This window comes from Choristoneura fumiferana, chromosome 13 (genome assembly GCF_025370935.1).
Source record: "Choristoneura fumiferana chromosome 13, NRCan_CFum_1, whole genome shotgun sequence".
Taxonomy (NCBI): Eukaryota; Metazoa; Arthropoda; class Insecta; order Lepidoptera; family Tortricidae; genus Choristoneura; species Choristoneura fumiferana.
The window spans coordinates 4,278,541-4,296,484 of NC_133484.1; the positions used below are offsets into that span (position 1 = coordinate 4,278,541).

The following is a 17,944-nucleotide window of genomic DNA, read 5'->3' on the forward strand; positions in this document are numbered from 1 at the left end:
TTTTTGGGCAGGAATAACTTCAAATCGACACGACCCCACTACGAGAGTATAGGTACAGAAACTCATTTTCCATCGGATGGCATATGGAACACGGGGCGAGGTACGAAACTAGAGTGTATGTAGTATTTATGTCTAGTCTTTCGTACCTATAATCAGGCAGCTTCAAATCAGGACCAATTCTAGAAACTCAGTTAATGACGGACTTGTTTTTAAATTGCGTGAGATGTGACGTGAGCCGATGCTTAGATACCGATAGAAGATACTTATATTTACATGTAATTGATATCCGCCTGTATTTAATACTTACTCTGGTTTTGGCTTATCAGATTTCGGTATAGAAAAGTTCTGAAACTCTAGTCGCACCCTCTCCAAATTTTGTGAATCTTGCATACCATATATAAAATATCTGAGGAAGAAAAAATAACATGAGTTAATGTAAGCATTGTAAACATTTGACCAGTTAAAACTCAGAGATGGCAGGGCCTTATTGTTACTCCCTTTGATTTATTGTTACCTCCCTAGAATACCAAATTCCTCTTTTTCCCCCTAAACAACGACAGCAAGCAAATAATAATATATTAATCAAAAAATATCTTGAACATATAAAACCAATACTTTGAACACTAAAACCAGTCTCTTTTAAGTTTTTTTTTTTTAACAATGGAAGAAGTAAAAATAACAGCTGGAAAGAGATGCCATCTATCATTTTTATTTTTTACTATTTAGCTAGGTATTTAATTAGATGTCTTAATTATTAGGTTCTTTAATACCCCCAGAGAATAGCTGATTTACCCCCGCGGGGTTAATTACCCCTAGGTTCGGAACCACTGATTTAAGGCTTCTGCTGCGTCCACGCGGGTGTACAGCTTGGCTTGGCTCGGCCTGCTTGTTGTCATCTACAAGAGCAGCGCTGCATGAGGCAGGTCTCTGCTCTATCGGAACCCATTGAAACCGCACGCCGCGTCAAGCCGAGCCGTGCACCAGCGCGAGTTACCAGAGGCCCTTAAGATGCAATAGCGTACGTACCTACAAACAACTTTTTGTATATAGGGGAATGGATAATTTGGATGGTACACGAATCCAGAAGACTCCTTCTTGCTGAGGATCTTCTGGTCGCACTCGGAGCCCCTAATGTGCTCGGCGTCGTGTTTACTTATAAAATCTGGAAAATAAGTATAGCTCAGATCAGAATTGATCAGATAAGCAAGTAGAACACAATAACAATGAAATTTCATCGCCACACTTTGTACGCTATGATGTGATTCCGCAGTTGAAGAAAGGTAAGGGGACTCGTATTTTGAAAAACTCACTGACGTGTTCCAGGAACTTTATCAATTCGCTAAACAAAGTTAGTGAAATGAAAAATGAGTTGTTTTTTTGGCTAATTTGATCATTTCACTGAACATATTCAGGAATTTGATCAACTACTGATCTATTCTAGGCCAATGATAAAATGAATTCGCCATTTTAACATCTCATATCCCATAGAGATTTGTTCAAATCTCTGTTTAAGTGATTTGCTCATATCACTTAGAGATGTTGTTGTTAGAGACATATACTCGTACAAAGTTTTATTTGGGGGTTTCAGACCTATCACTAAACGAGTGTGTGCAATCGCTGTGCGCTAAGCTGTGGGGGGTTAGAACTCACCTAACTTAACAAAACTCTCTGAGAACTCGAAGATACCCTTGAAGCCGCGGTTCTGCGTGTTGGCGGCGCGCGGCAGCGAGTAGAAGGTGACCAGCAGCCGCTCGTCGCTGGAGTACAGCACCAGGTTCCGCTGCTGGCCGCAGTACGTGCCGATGGCGGCCGACGTGTTGTCCGGACCGTCGTACACGCGCACCCAGTCGAACGGGCAGCTAACGGACGCATAACGTTATAAATAAATAAAGCAAATCAGCAGATCTCGTTGGCCGCTGTATGGCAATGCCGCTGGGATGATGGGTATTTTGGGCCGAGTATGAGGCAGATGGGTAAAGTTTAATATTTGATCTGTCTGTCTGTCTATCTAGTCTGTGTATCTGTGTCTGTCTGTCTGTCTGTGGCACCGTAGCTCTTAAACCGGTGGACCGATTTGAATGAGTTTTTTTATTTGAAAGCAGGTTTTCTAGCGATGGTTTTTAGACATGTTTTATCAAAATCGGTGCAGCCACAAAGTCGGGGCTTTTTCAACTTTTTGTTGGTTAGGTTAGGTTATAGTTTTATACGGGGTGTCCCGCGGCTATGCCACATGAAGGGAAAGTATAATAGATAATATACTACACATGTTTAGACCGCCGAGATAAACTCTTACACTTATCAATGTTTCAGCTCAGTTATTCAATTAAATTCAATCGTGTGAACAAAATAATGAGATCAGATTAAGATTGGTTTTTTGGAATCTTTTTGTAATTTTTATTTCAATTCCAATTTTTTTTACTTTTACGGTCATCCTGTAAAACCTAAATTGAAAATACAAACTATAGATATAGATGCACAGAAAACCAGAAAAATAAGACCAGCACTGGGAATCGAACCCAGGTCCTCGGCATTCCGTGCCAAATGCTATACCGCTACACCACTGCTGGACATCAGATACAAAGTAGAAAATATATTAGGCATGTTGTATTTAAGGTTGATTTACTAAACTTCCAAAGGCTTTCTATCCTACATTTACAAATATATGTATAGGTACAGTCAAGTGCAAAGATATCGACACGACCAAAGTTCCAAAGATGTATACACGACCTTAATGTTAAGTATAAGTATGGCCCAAAAGCAGTACGGTAGGTTACTTAAATAAATTGACATTTATGTAAGTAACACGAAGGCATTATCATAATTGAAAGGCTATTTGGAAAATCCAATAGCAAATGGTTATTTTAACAATGATTAAGGTAACGATATTTGTTGTGCTATCCGTACAAGAGTTCGTTTTATTAATAAAAGTCGTTAGTTCTCCGATATGATGTTGATAAATTTAATTTGTCATTATTAATTTGTAATTATTTTGTTAATAATTATTATAAAATGAAATCGTTACTTTTATCAAACGAAGGAGCAGTCGCACCGCTGCTCAAAATACGCAGACGGTGCGGATCCGCAGTGACGTGCCGTAAGGACACAACTTTTGGTGGAGAGCATGCGGTAAAGTCCGGACGTTTACGGCACGTCACTTCACTGCGGTATCGCACTATTTGCGTATTTTAAGCAGCGGTGTGGAGAGCATGCAATTAATCGTGACGCTTACGGCACGTCGCTGCGATTCCGTCCCGTCAGCGTTTTTTAAGCAGCGGTGTGATCTGCTTACGTGTTTTCGTAGCGACTTATTTATTATACGTCTTAAGATATTTAATGTGCCTGACATGTCAATGTGCCTGACAGCGCCATCTACACAATGATACGCAAATTACGTGGCTTATTGATGATTTACAGAAATGTCATCGATTATTTCCAGCAAATCAATAAATCAAGTAGTTCTTTAGGGAGCTAACAGAGGGCGCTTATGTAAACCAACTTTTCGGGAACAATTTTTATTGTAATTAAGTACTTTCCAAATATATACCGAAGAAATCAGACCTCTCCTATTTTGAATCCCCTGACATCACTCCACCCACGAGCCAACATACAGCTTTCTAGTACTAACGGTCTCTGAGCTTAGCTGCGGACGGACAGACAGACAGACAGACGGACGGACATGGCGAAACTATAAGGGTTCCTAGTTCATTACGGAACCCTAAAAAGGTACACGTTACACTTTGCACAGTATACGAGTAGGTAGTGCCCGAGAGTTGAATGAATGATTACACACACAGCTACATGAAGAACGGATTGCACAAAAGGAGAACGAATGAAATGAATGAGTAGATGTCAAAATTCCGCTGTCATTACATGACATCTTCTTGTGTGCGTGACCGGTGGTACTAGGTATACTAAGTAAACTCACTGCGGCCCGCCGAAGAACAGATCGAAGTCCCTGAACTCGAGCCGTATGCGCTGCCCCGGCTGCCCCACGAACTGGTAGTTGCAGTTGAGCTCCTTGGGGTACACGCCGGGGTACGTGGGGGACAGCAGCAGCCCCGTCTTGCGCTTGCTCGCGTCGATCACGAACGAGCACAACGTGTTCGGGATCGGAGTGCCGATCTCGAACTCCGCTGAAAGAGAGACAGGAATAAGATGAGGTTACCCAAATTACTGAACCCACAGGACCTGTTAAGATTAACGGGAGCTCTAGGTTGAGTAACCAAAGTAGGTAATCATATTACTATGATGAGAACAGTGATTGTAATTACACATTATTGATTCCTACCATAAGAGGTCTAAAGATTTTGGTGAGGGTGACCCTGCTCATGATTGCTAAATGCGATCAGCCGGTCGTAAAAACGCAATACAGTGCCGCGGCCCGCGAAGGCGTCCTGTCTCTTAGTGGACTATAAGGCGGGCTTTGCGCTGACCAGGATTAACTATATTAACTCCGAGTTACGCCGTGTTACTACCTACGTAATCCAGGGCTAAAGCCGGAGTTATATTAGAGCCACGCCGCGTGTCGCAACGCTGCCTGACTCAACGGGCTGTGATTATTACAGTATCGTGTCGCTGTGATTATACAGTATCGGGTCGCCGCGCGTGCTGATTAATTTTTATGAATGCGCGTAGCCACTTGGTGATTATACTAGCGCGGAGCGAGCCAACGAGTCACTTCCCCCATCACCTAGCCCACGCCGATCGAAATCGAGCGGTCTGCGTGGCGTGAGCTCGCTCGGCGACACGCTGGGCTGTGCTAATGTATGTAACCGATAGCAATCCCACGCGTTGCGACACGCGGCGTGGCTCTAATATAACCCCGGCTTAACGGTTTAATTTTTTAACCTTGGACTGTGTAAGTGATCCTAATGAAGTCAAGTCAATGCATGCATGATGAATTGATAGGAGCCCGTGAACAGGATGGATGTCGCCGGGCGCCGTTTTGTTTGTCAGTATAGACGCCGTCGATGCGTAGGTATTTGTTCCAACAGACTCAGCTGACTGTCAACTCACATGCATTGATGAACTGATAGGGCCCCGTAAACAGCGTTGGCGGCGTGTACGGCTTGTCGGTATAGAAGAGCGCTACGGCGCTTAGTTGTTTCTTCCAGCAGACTCAACTGGTCAACTCACATGCATTGATGAACTGATAAGACCCCGTGAACAGCGTGGGCGGCGTATACGGCTTGTCGGTATAGAAGAGCGCTACGACGCTTAGTTGGTTCTTCCAGCAGACTCAACTGGTCAACTCACATGCATTGATGAACTGATAAGACCCCGTGAACAGCGTGGGCGGCGTATACGGCTTGTCGGTGTAGAAGGAGAGAGCGACGGCGCGGTGCAGCGAGACGCGCCGCCGCGGCGGGATGGGCCCGCAGTAGCGCCCGCCGAACGCCGAGTTCACCAGCTCGCCTGCCTCCAGGGAGGCCATCTCCGAGTAGATGTCCATGTACTCGTGCATGCATCTGGAACGTGACATTTTTGTTACACAGAAATAGGCTTGCGTTCCACAATCATGCCTGGGTAAGCGAAAAGGACTAAGGCAAGGAGTTTGATTCACGTGCCATTATGGAACCTTTTCAAAGAAAAAGTCATTACGATTTTCCTTGTTAATTAATGCGATGTCACTGACGTTTACTGTGAAATGGTTCCATGGTGGGTCATAAACATGAATTAAAGTCCTTGACCGTACATACATAGGATATCCTATTTACTTTTAGTTATAATATAATTAATTATAATTAGGCTGGCTGAAAATCAGCGCTGGGGCATTCTTAAGGTCTCAGCATTATGCTGAGCTCGTGTCCAATTTACAACCGCAATGACATATCGTCACTATTTTGAAAAAATCTCGTATCTCAAATCAATACGTCAACAAAATTGACCTTTGAAATAATGTTCGTAAAGTTCAATTAGAAAAGTATCAATTTTGAGATACGAGCTTTTTTCAAAGTAGTGACGATATCTTACTACCAATCTATGCTGTCGCACTTAATAATATAGTTGTATCTTGTGTAGTGTTGTCTATTGCTGTGTTGTGAATAAATATATTTCTTAATTCTTTCTTTCTTTAAATTACCAGATTTTATTAAAATTTTGGCAACCAGGGTGCATAACATTGTAAGAGACTTTAGAATAAAGCCTTAAGTATTTTATGTTTTTGCCAAATAAATCAATACTAATAAATACCAATTCACCCTAGATGACCCTTTATATACCTGCTCTAAAGAAAATATGGGCTACTTAAGTTTCATTGCTGATGTACCGACTCCTGTCATCTAGTGAGCAAATATAGTAAATTTCAAATCCTACATCGCGCCCTCGAAGTTTGTTGATTCGGATGCATCTATGCAACGGACTTCGGTCCCCAGGCCTGCCTGGAGAGAGATCTCTATTGTAGCCACCCCCCTCACTGAAACCCCCCTTTGCGTTACTATCGTAATGAAGTTTTTCTGTGAATGGCAAAATAGAAGCACACATTTTATTGGTGAAAATTATGAATTCGGAAATATTTAAGGAACTCAATGGCCCGAGAATCTCGCGATATATTGAGTAAACGAGCACATGAGATGAGGATGAGGAAGGCTTAGAAATTTTCAAGAGAGGAATGAAAATCTATGTAACGAACCTAAAATAGGTTACAATACCTATTAGGGGATGGTCATCTATATTGACGTACGTAGTTTCAACGTCAATATGATGAAGTCTTGCAAAATGCATGCACTTCTTTAATTCCATTTTTTTCCTCATCTCCCGTTATTTAATATCTTTAAAAGCAACTTAAGAAAACTTACAACTACGCAGCTTGAGAAGGAAATAGATCGTTTCTGCGTCAAGAACATTAGTTGTTGCCAACAACAGTAATAACCTGAGATTTGAAAAGTTCTGCGATTAAACTTAAACCCACTTCCTGCGAGAGAAACCGTGCAAGTTGTATTACATTACGCAGCTGTAAAGCGGACGAGTTAAAAGTAGTCAATCAAGCGCCGCAATGTAATGTAGGTACCTCGCATGGTTCTACATTAATTCGCATAACATAATGGGTATTCGTAATTCAAGTTGGCATAACGTTATTTCGCGTTATTATTAATTCGTATAACTGAATACCCAAAATTGTAATGCGCATAATGTGAATTGGCATAACGATCAGTTGATATACCTACATTTAATAAGCATAAGGTTACTTTTCATAAATATTAAAAAGTATAATTAGATTATAAAATATTAAATGCCTGAAAATGATTTGCTCACTTGATAAAATTATGCGAATATATTTTTGTTTCAATTATGCTAAATAAGTGTTATGCTTTTTAATACTATGTCCATTCAATATGTTATGCCAAATCTGTACTGCAATTCATATTAGGTCAATTAATGTTATACGAAATAAGGGGCACCCACCTTGCATGTTTTTTGCAGGTCTAAACTGAGCTTTATAGAGGAAACTATCCCTTAGAACTATCCAGATCTAAAGGGTTGAGTTCCGATTCACGTATTTAGAGATAAGAGTTGAATAAACGAGTGATCTTGTGTCAGGGTCGCGGCTGGTTGACCCAGATCCCGGAGACGGCAAACATGTTTGCGACGGCTTTATTTATGAGAGGCCGAGTGTTACCTATTGGGCATTAATCAGTCGAAAATCACATTTATTCATGAAACTGAAAGGGTACTGATGTATAAATATTAGCCAGCGGTATTCCGGTATTGCGGGTTGATTTGAACCGAATCGATGGTGATCACCTTTCTAAAACGCATCAGGCTACAAGTGATATGTAGACACAGACAATTTGGTGGTAGCCAATAAATTCCTCAAGGCAACAATGAATCTCGAATTGTCATAATCACATGTCGCCTACGGGCATGGAGTGTTTTGTGTTTATGCAGGTTTATTTATTTAGTGTTTATTGTAAAGGTTTTTTTCATTGTTATGTATAGTATAAGTAGACTAACAATAGCGGGATTCCTGTTATCTTGTTCACAAGCAAGCATCATTTGCTTGGAAACCACATCAAGCATCAACAAACGGTCAAAATCATATGTAGACCATTTACGGACCGCTTAACACGCCCCCGAAATGAATAATACCATCTGTTCTCGACGGCATCCTACAAATATAGAGCTAAAACTAAAGTGACGTGAGGGTAGAGAAAAGGGGCTACTTACGCTGGCAGCTCCCCGACGGCGGCGCCACTGGAAAAAATAACACGGCATTAGGCTGTAAATCAGATTACCCCAATGCAGGATAAGACCGTAATAGGTTTCAGCTTATCGCCCCGCAGCCGAACATCCCGGCTTGTTAGTGAATAGACATTCGTTTATTAGTAATCTTTTATGGCGATCAATATTGCGTTAACGGATAATGAGGGTTTTGCGAAATATCGCTAGATGGCGTAGTATCGAGAGATCCGTTTGACGTTATAGTTTTGCTTGCGATTGGCTCATTAAGTTATTCAACCAATAACCACTGTGATGCAAATTTCTAAGTTGTCAAATGGACCCCACGCTAGCGCCAATTAGCCCCTTGTCTGTATTTGATAAGGATCAGTACCAAAGGCTACTTTTTTTTTATTCAAGTCAGCAGCAATTTGTATTTATTAAAACAAAAGAGACTAGAATGCAGTATTTTTTTTTTAGTTTCCGCAGACGAGGGTCAATCACAGAAACCTTCATTGGCAAAAGATAAAATACGATACGATCGATAAAATATCTAATATTTTCTGATTTCTCTAAATGAAGGACTAACACCTTGTTTCACCATCCATTGATTAAATTTATTTGACGGATAAATGTGATGCCGTCTCTGTTTGTTTTGTACGAGACGGCAGAATTAATCAATGGGTGGTGAAACAGCCCCTAAATATAATATTTTTTTTACTCAGTAAACTATCATATTGCAAGATGATGTGCCCTCTAAAGGCGCCAACTTCTCTTATGCAACATGGCATAACTTATAAACTCCTCGAAAGCATAGCTATATCGCTATTCTCAACATTCAAGCATATCTTCGTACTTAAACTTAACTTTCCTTTACTAACTTCACTACAAATTCTAAAATTGCACATGAATGCTATAACTTCGAGGAGTAAACATGTCAAGCCACGCGCTTGCTGCAACGGAATTTGAAGTAAAACTTCACAGGACATTGTTGCGACAACGCCAAGCGATCGAGTAATGCTAGAATGTTGTAATTTGCCTTTAGAACCCGGTAACATTCAAGATAATGTACCTAAGTATTTTTAAGCTTGTGCGAAATCTCTTTTGCTTTGCCTCCTAAGTCACTATAAATTAGCACATGCTTTGCTTGCCCAAGTGGGTTGAGGGTGTAGCAGACTCAAGCCAGGGCATTACTAAGGGTTTCCCCGTAAGGACAAGGAAAAAACGGCTGCCTCCCTCGAAAGATTCCAAAAAGCTTATCACTTTTTCCAAAACTTTGTTAAATAATAGAAGGTGTTCAATTTTTGAAAATATAGCTCGATCGATACAAGCAGTTGTTTGCGCCCATGTCGAGGTTGAAAAGACTATCATCGGTTGGCCGTAGTTTGGTAGTAACTGGAGGGCGGCGCGCTAAAACCACGTGGAGTGCGTTCTTGCAAAGGCTTTGTGGCTCACTCTGGAGGTTTCCCGCGAAGGTCGAAGGTGCGTAGTTCGATGAGCGCGCGCTGCCCCGGCGCCGCCAGGAACGTGTACAGGCACTGGCGGCTGTGGTTGTTGGGGTTGATCAGCTCCGGCGCGTGAAACGTGCCGTTGCTCGCGCCGCCGCGGCTCACGAACGTGCGGTCGCACTCTGGAACACAACGACGCGGTTTTTGAGACGGGATTCATTAAAAAGTTTGACGTTTACTGGGTAAAGCAGAGATTCCTAAACATATTTCGTCTAACGCCCACTTTGAAAATCAGTTATTTTATAGCGCCCCCATTTTTTTCACCTTAAAAACTTCAATAACATGTTAGTCTCGCCTAATAAAGGCACAAAGGTGAAGATTTTTCCTGGGCGCCTTACCCTCCCTACCCTCCCTGCCCTCCTCTAGGCCTCCAGTGCCCACAAGGGGCCGTTATTGCCAACTTTCGGGAAGACTGGTGTAAAGAATAGAGAGTGCGGGTGTCGTACCCAGGGGGATGTATGCTTGGGGCACGCCTGAATAACGAAAATTAAAATATCGGTAGTTAAAATATCGACAGTCAAAATTTCGATATTTTGACCGTCAACTTTTTATATTATTAATTTTCGATATACAGATACGTCCCCATGCTTGGATGTACCCCATATCGTGTCCGACAAAGGAGAACCTTTAAGCATTAGAGAGGCCAGACAAACGAACTAGTGGGTCACCTGATGTTAAGTGATCACCACTGTCCATATAGACACCCACAGCGCATTACGCGATGCCAGTGCGTTGTCGGCCTTCAAAATGTTTTAAGCTAGTGTGGTACACTACTCATCGAAATATTGGCAGCATTTTCGCACAATGTATTGCGATACAGCAAGGAACTACCAGCATCTTTGGGTTAATGCGGAGGAAGAGCTTTTTTATGCATTTTTCTTATTTTTTAACCCCCGACGCAAAAAGAGGGGTGTTATAAGTTTGACCGCTATGTGTGTCTGTCTGTGGCACCGTAGCTCTTAAACGGGTGGACCGATTTGAATGCGGTTTTTTTTTATTTGAAAGCAGGTTTTAGTTCAGTCGTTTATCTTTTATTTTTAATATAATAATATACTTTGAGTTTCTCATAATCTCAGCCTATATACGTCCCACTGCTGGGCACAGGCCTCCTCTCAGAACAATAGGGCTTGGGCCATAGTTCCCACGCGGCCCAGTGCGGATTGGGAACTTCACACACACCATTGAATTGCTTCGCAGATTTGTGCAGGTTTCCTCACGATGTTTTCCTTCACCGCAAAGCTCGTGGTAAATTTCAAATGTAATTCCGCAAATGAATTTCGAAAAACTCAGAGGTGCGAGCCGGGGTTTGAGCCCACGACCCTCTGCTTGAGAGACGATAGGTCAAACAACTAGGCCACCACGGCTTTTTGTTTCTATTTATACAAAATCTTTATAATATAACAGTACTCGACTAAAAGCCGCAGACGCACATCTTAAAAATATATATAACTTTAATGACTTAGTACAAAAGAAAGTCTGCGGTGAAAAATAGCGCAACACAAAAACGGTTCCGTATAAGATATCTCCACAACAGCCTGTATCCGGGGCAAAGGTCAGTGTTATACTTATGGTATTATGAATGAATCGCTTTCTCATTTAATCCTTTATCCTTTCCCTGAGCAAGGCCGTGCAACATGTCAGGAACAGAACTGAGCATTGTGCTGAGGGTACAAGTATATCGTGTATACAAATTCCATGATTAATCTCTTAACTTAAATGGTTTAGGGAACGTATTGTATGGCTAACAGAAGCATGTAGTTTAGCGTATACTGAAGATGATGATGACGACAAATCCGTGTTGTGTCCGACAAAGGTGAACCTTTTAACTTTTTAAATTGTATCGTTTTTATTCAGAAATAAAAAATAGTTATTTGTTATGCAAGGCTGGAAAGTAACTTTTGAACATGAAACTACCGAAAGAAGTGAACAACACTGAACTGACTGGAAAGTAACTGTTTGGCACGAGTGATTATATTGAAACCCGAGCAAGCGAAGGAATCTAGGATTGAACCACGAGCGAAGCGAGTGGTTCCAAAGAAAAATACTGAGCGTAGTCGAGGGCTTCAAAGGCACGAGATGCTAAACAACTTTACAGCCGAGCGGAACACACAAGTTTTCACCTCACGACAGCGAGAAAAATAGTAGGTAGGTGGAAAAAAAAATTGAACACTTATAAATCAGTTTCAGTTTATGCTAGCTAGCTTATGCCAGTGGCTTTTTTAAATAGCAGAATTCTCATCCCATGGAAATATCTCAAAATACATTCACGTTCTTGTCTCCCATAAAAAGTTTGAAAATAAACGTGTCTTATGTTTTTAAGTCACGATTTCTAATCTTCAAAGAGTGATACCGAATACTTGTAATCTGAGGCGTTAATTAAGGTTGGGTGAAGGTTGCAGCGGATCTCTATAGGACCGCAGCCGACACTTGTGCCGCCGGCAGCCCATTAAAAGTTCCATTTAAACAACACTCCTTAATGAGGTTTTTAAACGGCTAACACGAGAAAAATGTGAAAGAAAAGTGGCGACGCCGTAATACAAAGTTTAATGTACCTTCATAATGGAAGGCGATACGGCAAAATTATGAAGTAGTAGGATAAAATAGGAAAGGTACCATTAAATATTTGTATAGTGATTTGAAGTCATTCTCATCATCATATTAGCCATAGGGGGTCCACTGTTGGCCTCCCCCACGTATCCAGTTTCCAGTTGCTTCGGTAGGAAGTAGCCTGCATCCATCGTGAACGCGCAGCTTTAACCAGGTCATCCGTCCATCTCGTTGGTGGGCGTTCTACGCTACGTTCTCCGTGATTTGATGTAGGATTTGTTGTATTAGTGGGAGTCTAAGTCTATTTGTTTGTTTGTTTGTTACCTCAGATCTAATTCAGTACACAGATAGTTTGTGTCCCGGAGAAGTACATAGGATAGTTTTTATCCCGGAAAATTGCATAGTTCCCGCGGTATAACGATAAACGAATTCTACGCAGACGGAGTATACATTGGCCATAAGGACTAAACAGCAGGGCTACTACGAAACTCGAAACTCTAAGTTCGTGTCGTGCGGTCCCTCTGACACTTATAATATTTAATACGAGAGCGAGAGGGATCGCATAACACGAACTTCGAGTTTCGAGTTTCGTAGTAGCCCTGCAGGAGACTACTTTACCACGAACAGGAGAATGTAAAATGAAACGAATTAATGAACGAATGGGCGGAGTATGTAAGTAGAGTAATTTATGTAGGTAGAGGTAGGGTAAATAAATAAATAATAAATAAATATCATGGGACACTTGACACCAATTGACCTAGTCCCAAACTAAGCAAAGCTTGTACTATGGATACTAGGCAACGGATAAACATACTTATATAGATAAATACATACTTAAATAGATATCAAAACATCCAAGACCCGAGAACAAACATTCGTGTTACTCACACAAATATCTGCCCCGGCCGGGAATCGAACCCGGGACCTCAAGTTTCGTAGTCAGGTTCTCTACCACTTGGCCATCCGGTCGTCGTAAATTGATAGACAGCATAGCTCAGAGACGGAAGGGCCCGGCTGAAACCCAGCGTCGAGGCCTCGCGGCTCGCTGCGTGGACTCGGCTTATGCTGAGCCGGTCCCTTTTGCCATAGTCAATAAATATGTTATTTTATTTCAGTGCTTTTTTGTGGCAATACATTTTTTTTTCTTTCCTTCTTTCTTTCAAAGAAATTTATATAGAGTAAAGATTTAATCATTTAATGCAATGCAATTTCAGTTGTACATTATATCGTAGCACAGAAGGGAGTGACTCGTACAAGCAAAAGGGCGACCTCACTTGGAAACAAAACGTTTCTTTGTCTGCAGTTTCATTTGGCACGAAATTGCAGGAAGGAACGTGACTTGGGACTGCTAAGAATAAATACTTTATGACATTTAAAAAAAAAGTTTCCTTCCAGTTACAACAAAATTTGCTTTAAGTACATGCATTGCATACTTACTTAGGTAAGTACTTAACTTACGAACATACACGAATGATAAGCGTTTCAGAAAGAGACAGGTATTTTCAAAAAATAATAGTAAATCCAATTTTCAACCGATTTAAGTTTTCTCTTGTCTCTTTACTGAATACTGTTTGTATTAGACATACATTATTTTCATATTAATATATTTATGGAGCCGCGGGCGAGTCTCATTTGATTCTGTACTGACTAAAAAATAAAAATCGTATTATAAAATAACTTTTTTATAAAATAAAGAATGTAAAAAATAAATAAATAAACTATAAACCATCGCAAATTCAGGAGTTGTTGACAACCGTATTGAATTAATCTTTTCACGAGCTTTTATGTAACCTTTTGTGCGTTTGTGTAAGTAAAATCTCACTAATTGAATAACTCCCACTTTCAGTAATGGAAAAAATATATAGGTATGTACTAGCATTTAGATGATAATATAAGCACGAAGCAAAAAGTATAGTCAGGAAAAAAGCCGCTATCTTTAAAAACTTTTATTAATAATATCTAATCTCTACTGGTATAATGTTGAGTTCAAACATTTTCGGGACATTGACTGAAGTATTCTTTATCTACAGGTAAAAGAGTAAAGACGAGAGAGGCTCTCAAATATTACAAAGAGGAGGCCTTCATAATTAATTCTTTGTAGCTAAGATGAAGTGTTGCTGCATTGCAACTGCGATTTGCCCACTGATTCATGGGAAAATAAAATATATTCTACTATAGCTGTTGTCCGCGAATCCGTCCGCGTAGAAGTAGAAAAATAGTTTATATCTGTAGAAAAAGATATTGTAATTCTTTCTTTCTTTCTTTAAAAACTAGAAATAATTGTACGAGGGTAGTTTCGTTATACCCCGATAGATGGCGCTAGTACGGGCGCTCCACAACTCTGAATCGCGCTGTTAAGATTCTTCTAAGCATGTATAAGGTCTGAGAATGCGTTTGTGTTTGATTTATACAATATCCTATTCGCAGACCTACTGAATATACTTACACAAAAAATTTCATCAACCATTTGTGACCCGACAATTTTATATATTAGATTTATAAATTCAATTAGATTTTCAGGAAATATTAAAGAACATATCACTACGTTGGGAACTGGACACCCATTTTTTTGTCAATCAAACAAAAAAAAGATGACGCGATAAAGAGATCCATAAAAGCTGTACGTTGTACTGTACCTTTATTTCTTAATTATTTATTGTTTATTGTGCGTGCTGATAAGTCCTGGTTGTGGTAATAGTTGGGCGTTTAAAAAAAAGTGTAAATACCTTTTCTTTTAAAATGTATTTAATTTTTCATACAAAATTTTATGAGTCAGTTTTGTCACGCCCATACTGATTGTATGGAAAAAACGTCACAAAACTGTCATTTTTGAAACTATCGGAATTAATTGTGCCGAGTAGGAAAAACCATATTTTTTCAGCATTGAAAGAATGGAAAAGGTACCTAGGTACACTTTTTTTTGAAAACACCCAGTTACTTTGTACCTTTGTTTGAAGGTTGCTGTTCTTTATTCACTTTGCCTGTAGTATCTAGGTACATCCAGACTCCAAAGTCCAGATTATGTGTCGCGGCTTATGCGGCTCAGCTTTAGTGGAGCCATTATAACTTTTTCCCTCGCCAGGCGACTCGATTTGCAACTTCCCTGGGTAGGTAGTTTAAGTGCCGGGCGAGGGGTGCGGGGGTGATTTGATTAGTGGCGCGTCCATGTGCAATTATTTTTATTAACCCCCGATGCAAAGAGGGGTGTTATAAGTTTGACCGCTATGTGTGTCTGTCTATGGCACCGTAGCTCTCAAACGGGTGGACCGATTTGAATGCGGTTTTTTTATTTGAAATCAGGTTTTCTAGTGATGGTCACGTTTGGTGAGATTAATACTACAAAACCTATTAATCTCACCACACATACGGTTCGCCGAAATAAAGTTTCAATTTATTTTTACAATAAAACGGGAAGTGAAAAAAAATCTATCTACAGGAGTGAGCAACATTATAAGTCTACTATCGATAAAACATATAATATGAACCATCCTAGAAAACTTAAGGTACCAAATTATTAAGAATCATTGCACTGTTGTAATTTTGTTTTAAAAACATCCTATACTTATGTGACTTCACGTCATAATGAGGTCACCCGCACCAAAGTTCCGCTCTCTGATTCTGAACGTCTCAAGACGGTGTACTGCCTTTTCGCATAACTATTTCCCAACTAACAAATTTCTCCGAAACCAAAAATTTTTCCCAGTGTATTTTCTTATCGTTTTATAGAGCAGATGTTAGGTTAGGTTTGTTTTATGAAAGTTCCGAAAATAATATAGTTTCAGAGAAAATCGTGACTTGGGGAATAAAACATTTGGGAAAAAATAATTGTGCAAAACGGCAAGACATCAAATTGAGGCCTACGTACCTACTTACGAGTAACTTCATAAAGTATACAACTGCTGACAGACAGTTAAAAAGTTCCTAGAGATATCAAAACAATTTCAATTTGCAACATTTGAAGGCAACTTATACTTAAATACGAAAATTGGTAGTTAAATAAAAAGTTGTAATAAAATTAAACTTATTTTATTACCTCCATAGTTACGCGGATTAATGTTAACTTATTTCTGAGCATAACTGGCCGCACAGCGTTGATAAAGAAACTGAACAAAATTAAATCTCAAATGCAACACGCGTACGCCAACAAGACACATCATTAAAATATGCGAACCTCGTTCATTACTCCTGATGAACGCTTAAAACGGTGCCAAGGCCGCGTCGTGCTTGATTGAGATTAACAAAATATTTGTTAAAGACAACCTTATCAGGAGATGGTGAATAAGCTTAAAGCTAAACAAAGCTATATCACGCTGGGACAGGGCAACGCGGAAACAAAAGAACATCTAACACAATGAGGCTCGTCCTCGTTCAATTTGGAATGCCATTCCTTTTTAAAGGACCATAAAAATACGAGGTGTAAAGGCGGCAACATTTATCGAAATGGAATGGTGTGATAGCTATCAGATCCCTACCCATTGGCGGCACGCCAAGTACATGGTGATATTTTCCATTTCCCATTACATTTTCCGTTACCATATTGTTACTATAAATAATTTATTTGTATTACAAATACGATAGGATTACTATAAAATAATATTCTGTAAGTTATTAGCTGTTGGTTCTCCGAAAATAAATAAATAAACGGGTGGAAAGATTTGAATGCGGTTTTTTTTATTTGAAAGCAGGTTTTCTTGCAATTGTTCTTAGACATGTTTCATCACAATCGGTTAAGCCGTTTTTGAGATATTGAACTTTGAAGTGACAAGTCGGGGGTTTTCTTAATTGTTGTTGGTTTGGTTATTATTGTCAGACTTTTCTTTCTATATAGCTATTGTGAGGAGGTATTTCGGGGGACAATACAAATTCAACAAAGGAATTCTAATTAGTGCTCGTGCCACTTAAATTAATATAATTCGTGCAATACCGGGGCTGTGGGACTGTGGGAAGTGTGGGAGCATTCAATTTTACGCTGTAATAAGATCTCACCGGTTTCGGAATTACAATTTAGAATGCCATTGAAGGAAAAGAAGCCTCAGACTGGTTTTGCTGACACTGACCGAGGATCGTCGAGTCCAAGTGGATACCGTGATCTTATCTGAGCGTGTGTTAATAGTAGATTATAAAAGTGACGTACTTGGAAGTTTAGTAGGTGAAGGGTCAGCGAGCGTGGCCCGGCTCGAATGCTCTGGAGTCTCGCCCGCGAGCACTGCACAGAAACAACACCACGTTAGCATCCCAGATTAAAAATAACTTTGAAATAATGGGATTGTATCCCAACGTGGGATCAGGGAAGGCTTGAGAATGATGTGGCTCACACCATCTCCTTTAATGTTTGAGAACATTCCTTTGTTTTTTTTTGTATTCTCATGTATTATAATGTTTTATGCTTGTGTATTACATAGTAGTTTTATTTTTATGAGTTAAAGCACTGAATTGTAGCTTCCACTTTTTTGACTTTTAAACTTACTAGTTGTTGGACCATGACTGATTGCTCCTATCATCCACTCAAAGTAGGTAAAAATATATTAAAGGGATAAGTTCGCCTTTGTACATGTATCAAAAAGTTTTTCACTTGTTTTGTTTATTTTCTTTTGTACAATAAAGAGTACAATAAATACATACATATGTACATTATATTCTTTCAAAAAGGCTTGTTTGTCCTGTGACCTATCAAGCAGAGAAAAGCGGGTTCGAACCCAAGCCCATACCTTTGAGTTTTTCTGAATTTATGT

General features: G+C 40.0%; 1 protein-coding gene across 1 annotated transcript in view; it reads right to left on the reverse strand.

Moving 5' to 3' along the window:
- LOC141433915 (CUB domain-containing protein 2) overlaps nt 1–17,418 on the reverse strand; it is a 28,981-nt gene extending 11,563 nt beyond the window's left edge. Inside the window, exons 1-8 of the mRNA XM_074096057.1 lie at nt 17,347–17,418; nt 9,613–9,787; nt 8,167–8,193; nt 5,257–5,468; nt 3,926–4,133; nt 1,651–1,859; nt 1,027–1,162; nt 308–406 (exon numbers count right to left, since the gene is read on the reverse strand). Of these exons, the coding sequence (XP_073952158.1) occupies nt 308–406; nt 1,027–1,162; nt 1,651–1,859; nt 3,926–4,133; nt 5,257–5,464 (860 nt within the window). The 5' untranslated portion in view covers nt 5,465–5,468; nt 8,167–8,193; nt 9,613–9,787; nt 17,347–17,418. The remainder of the gene's footprint in view (nt 1–307; nt 407–1,026; nt 1,163–1,650; nt 1,860–3,925; nt 4,134–5,256; nt 5,469–8,166; nt 8,194–9,612; nt 9,788–17,346) is intronic.
- Between the last annotated feature and the right edge of the window lie 526 nt (nt 17,419–17,944).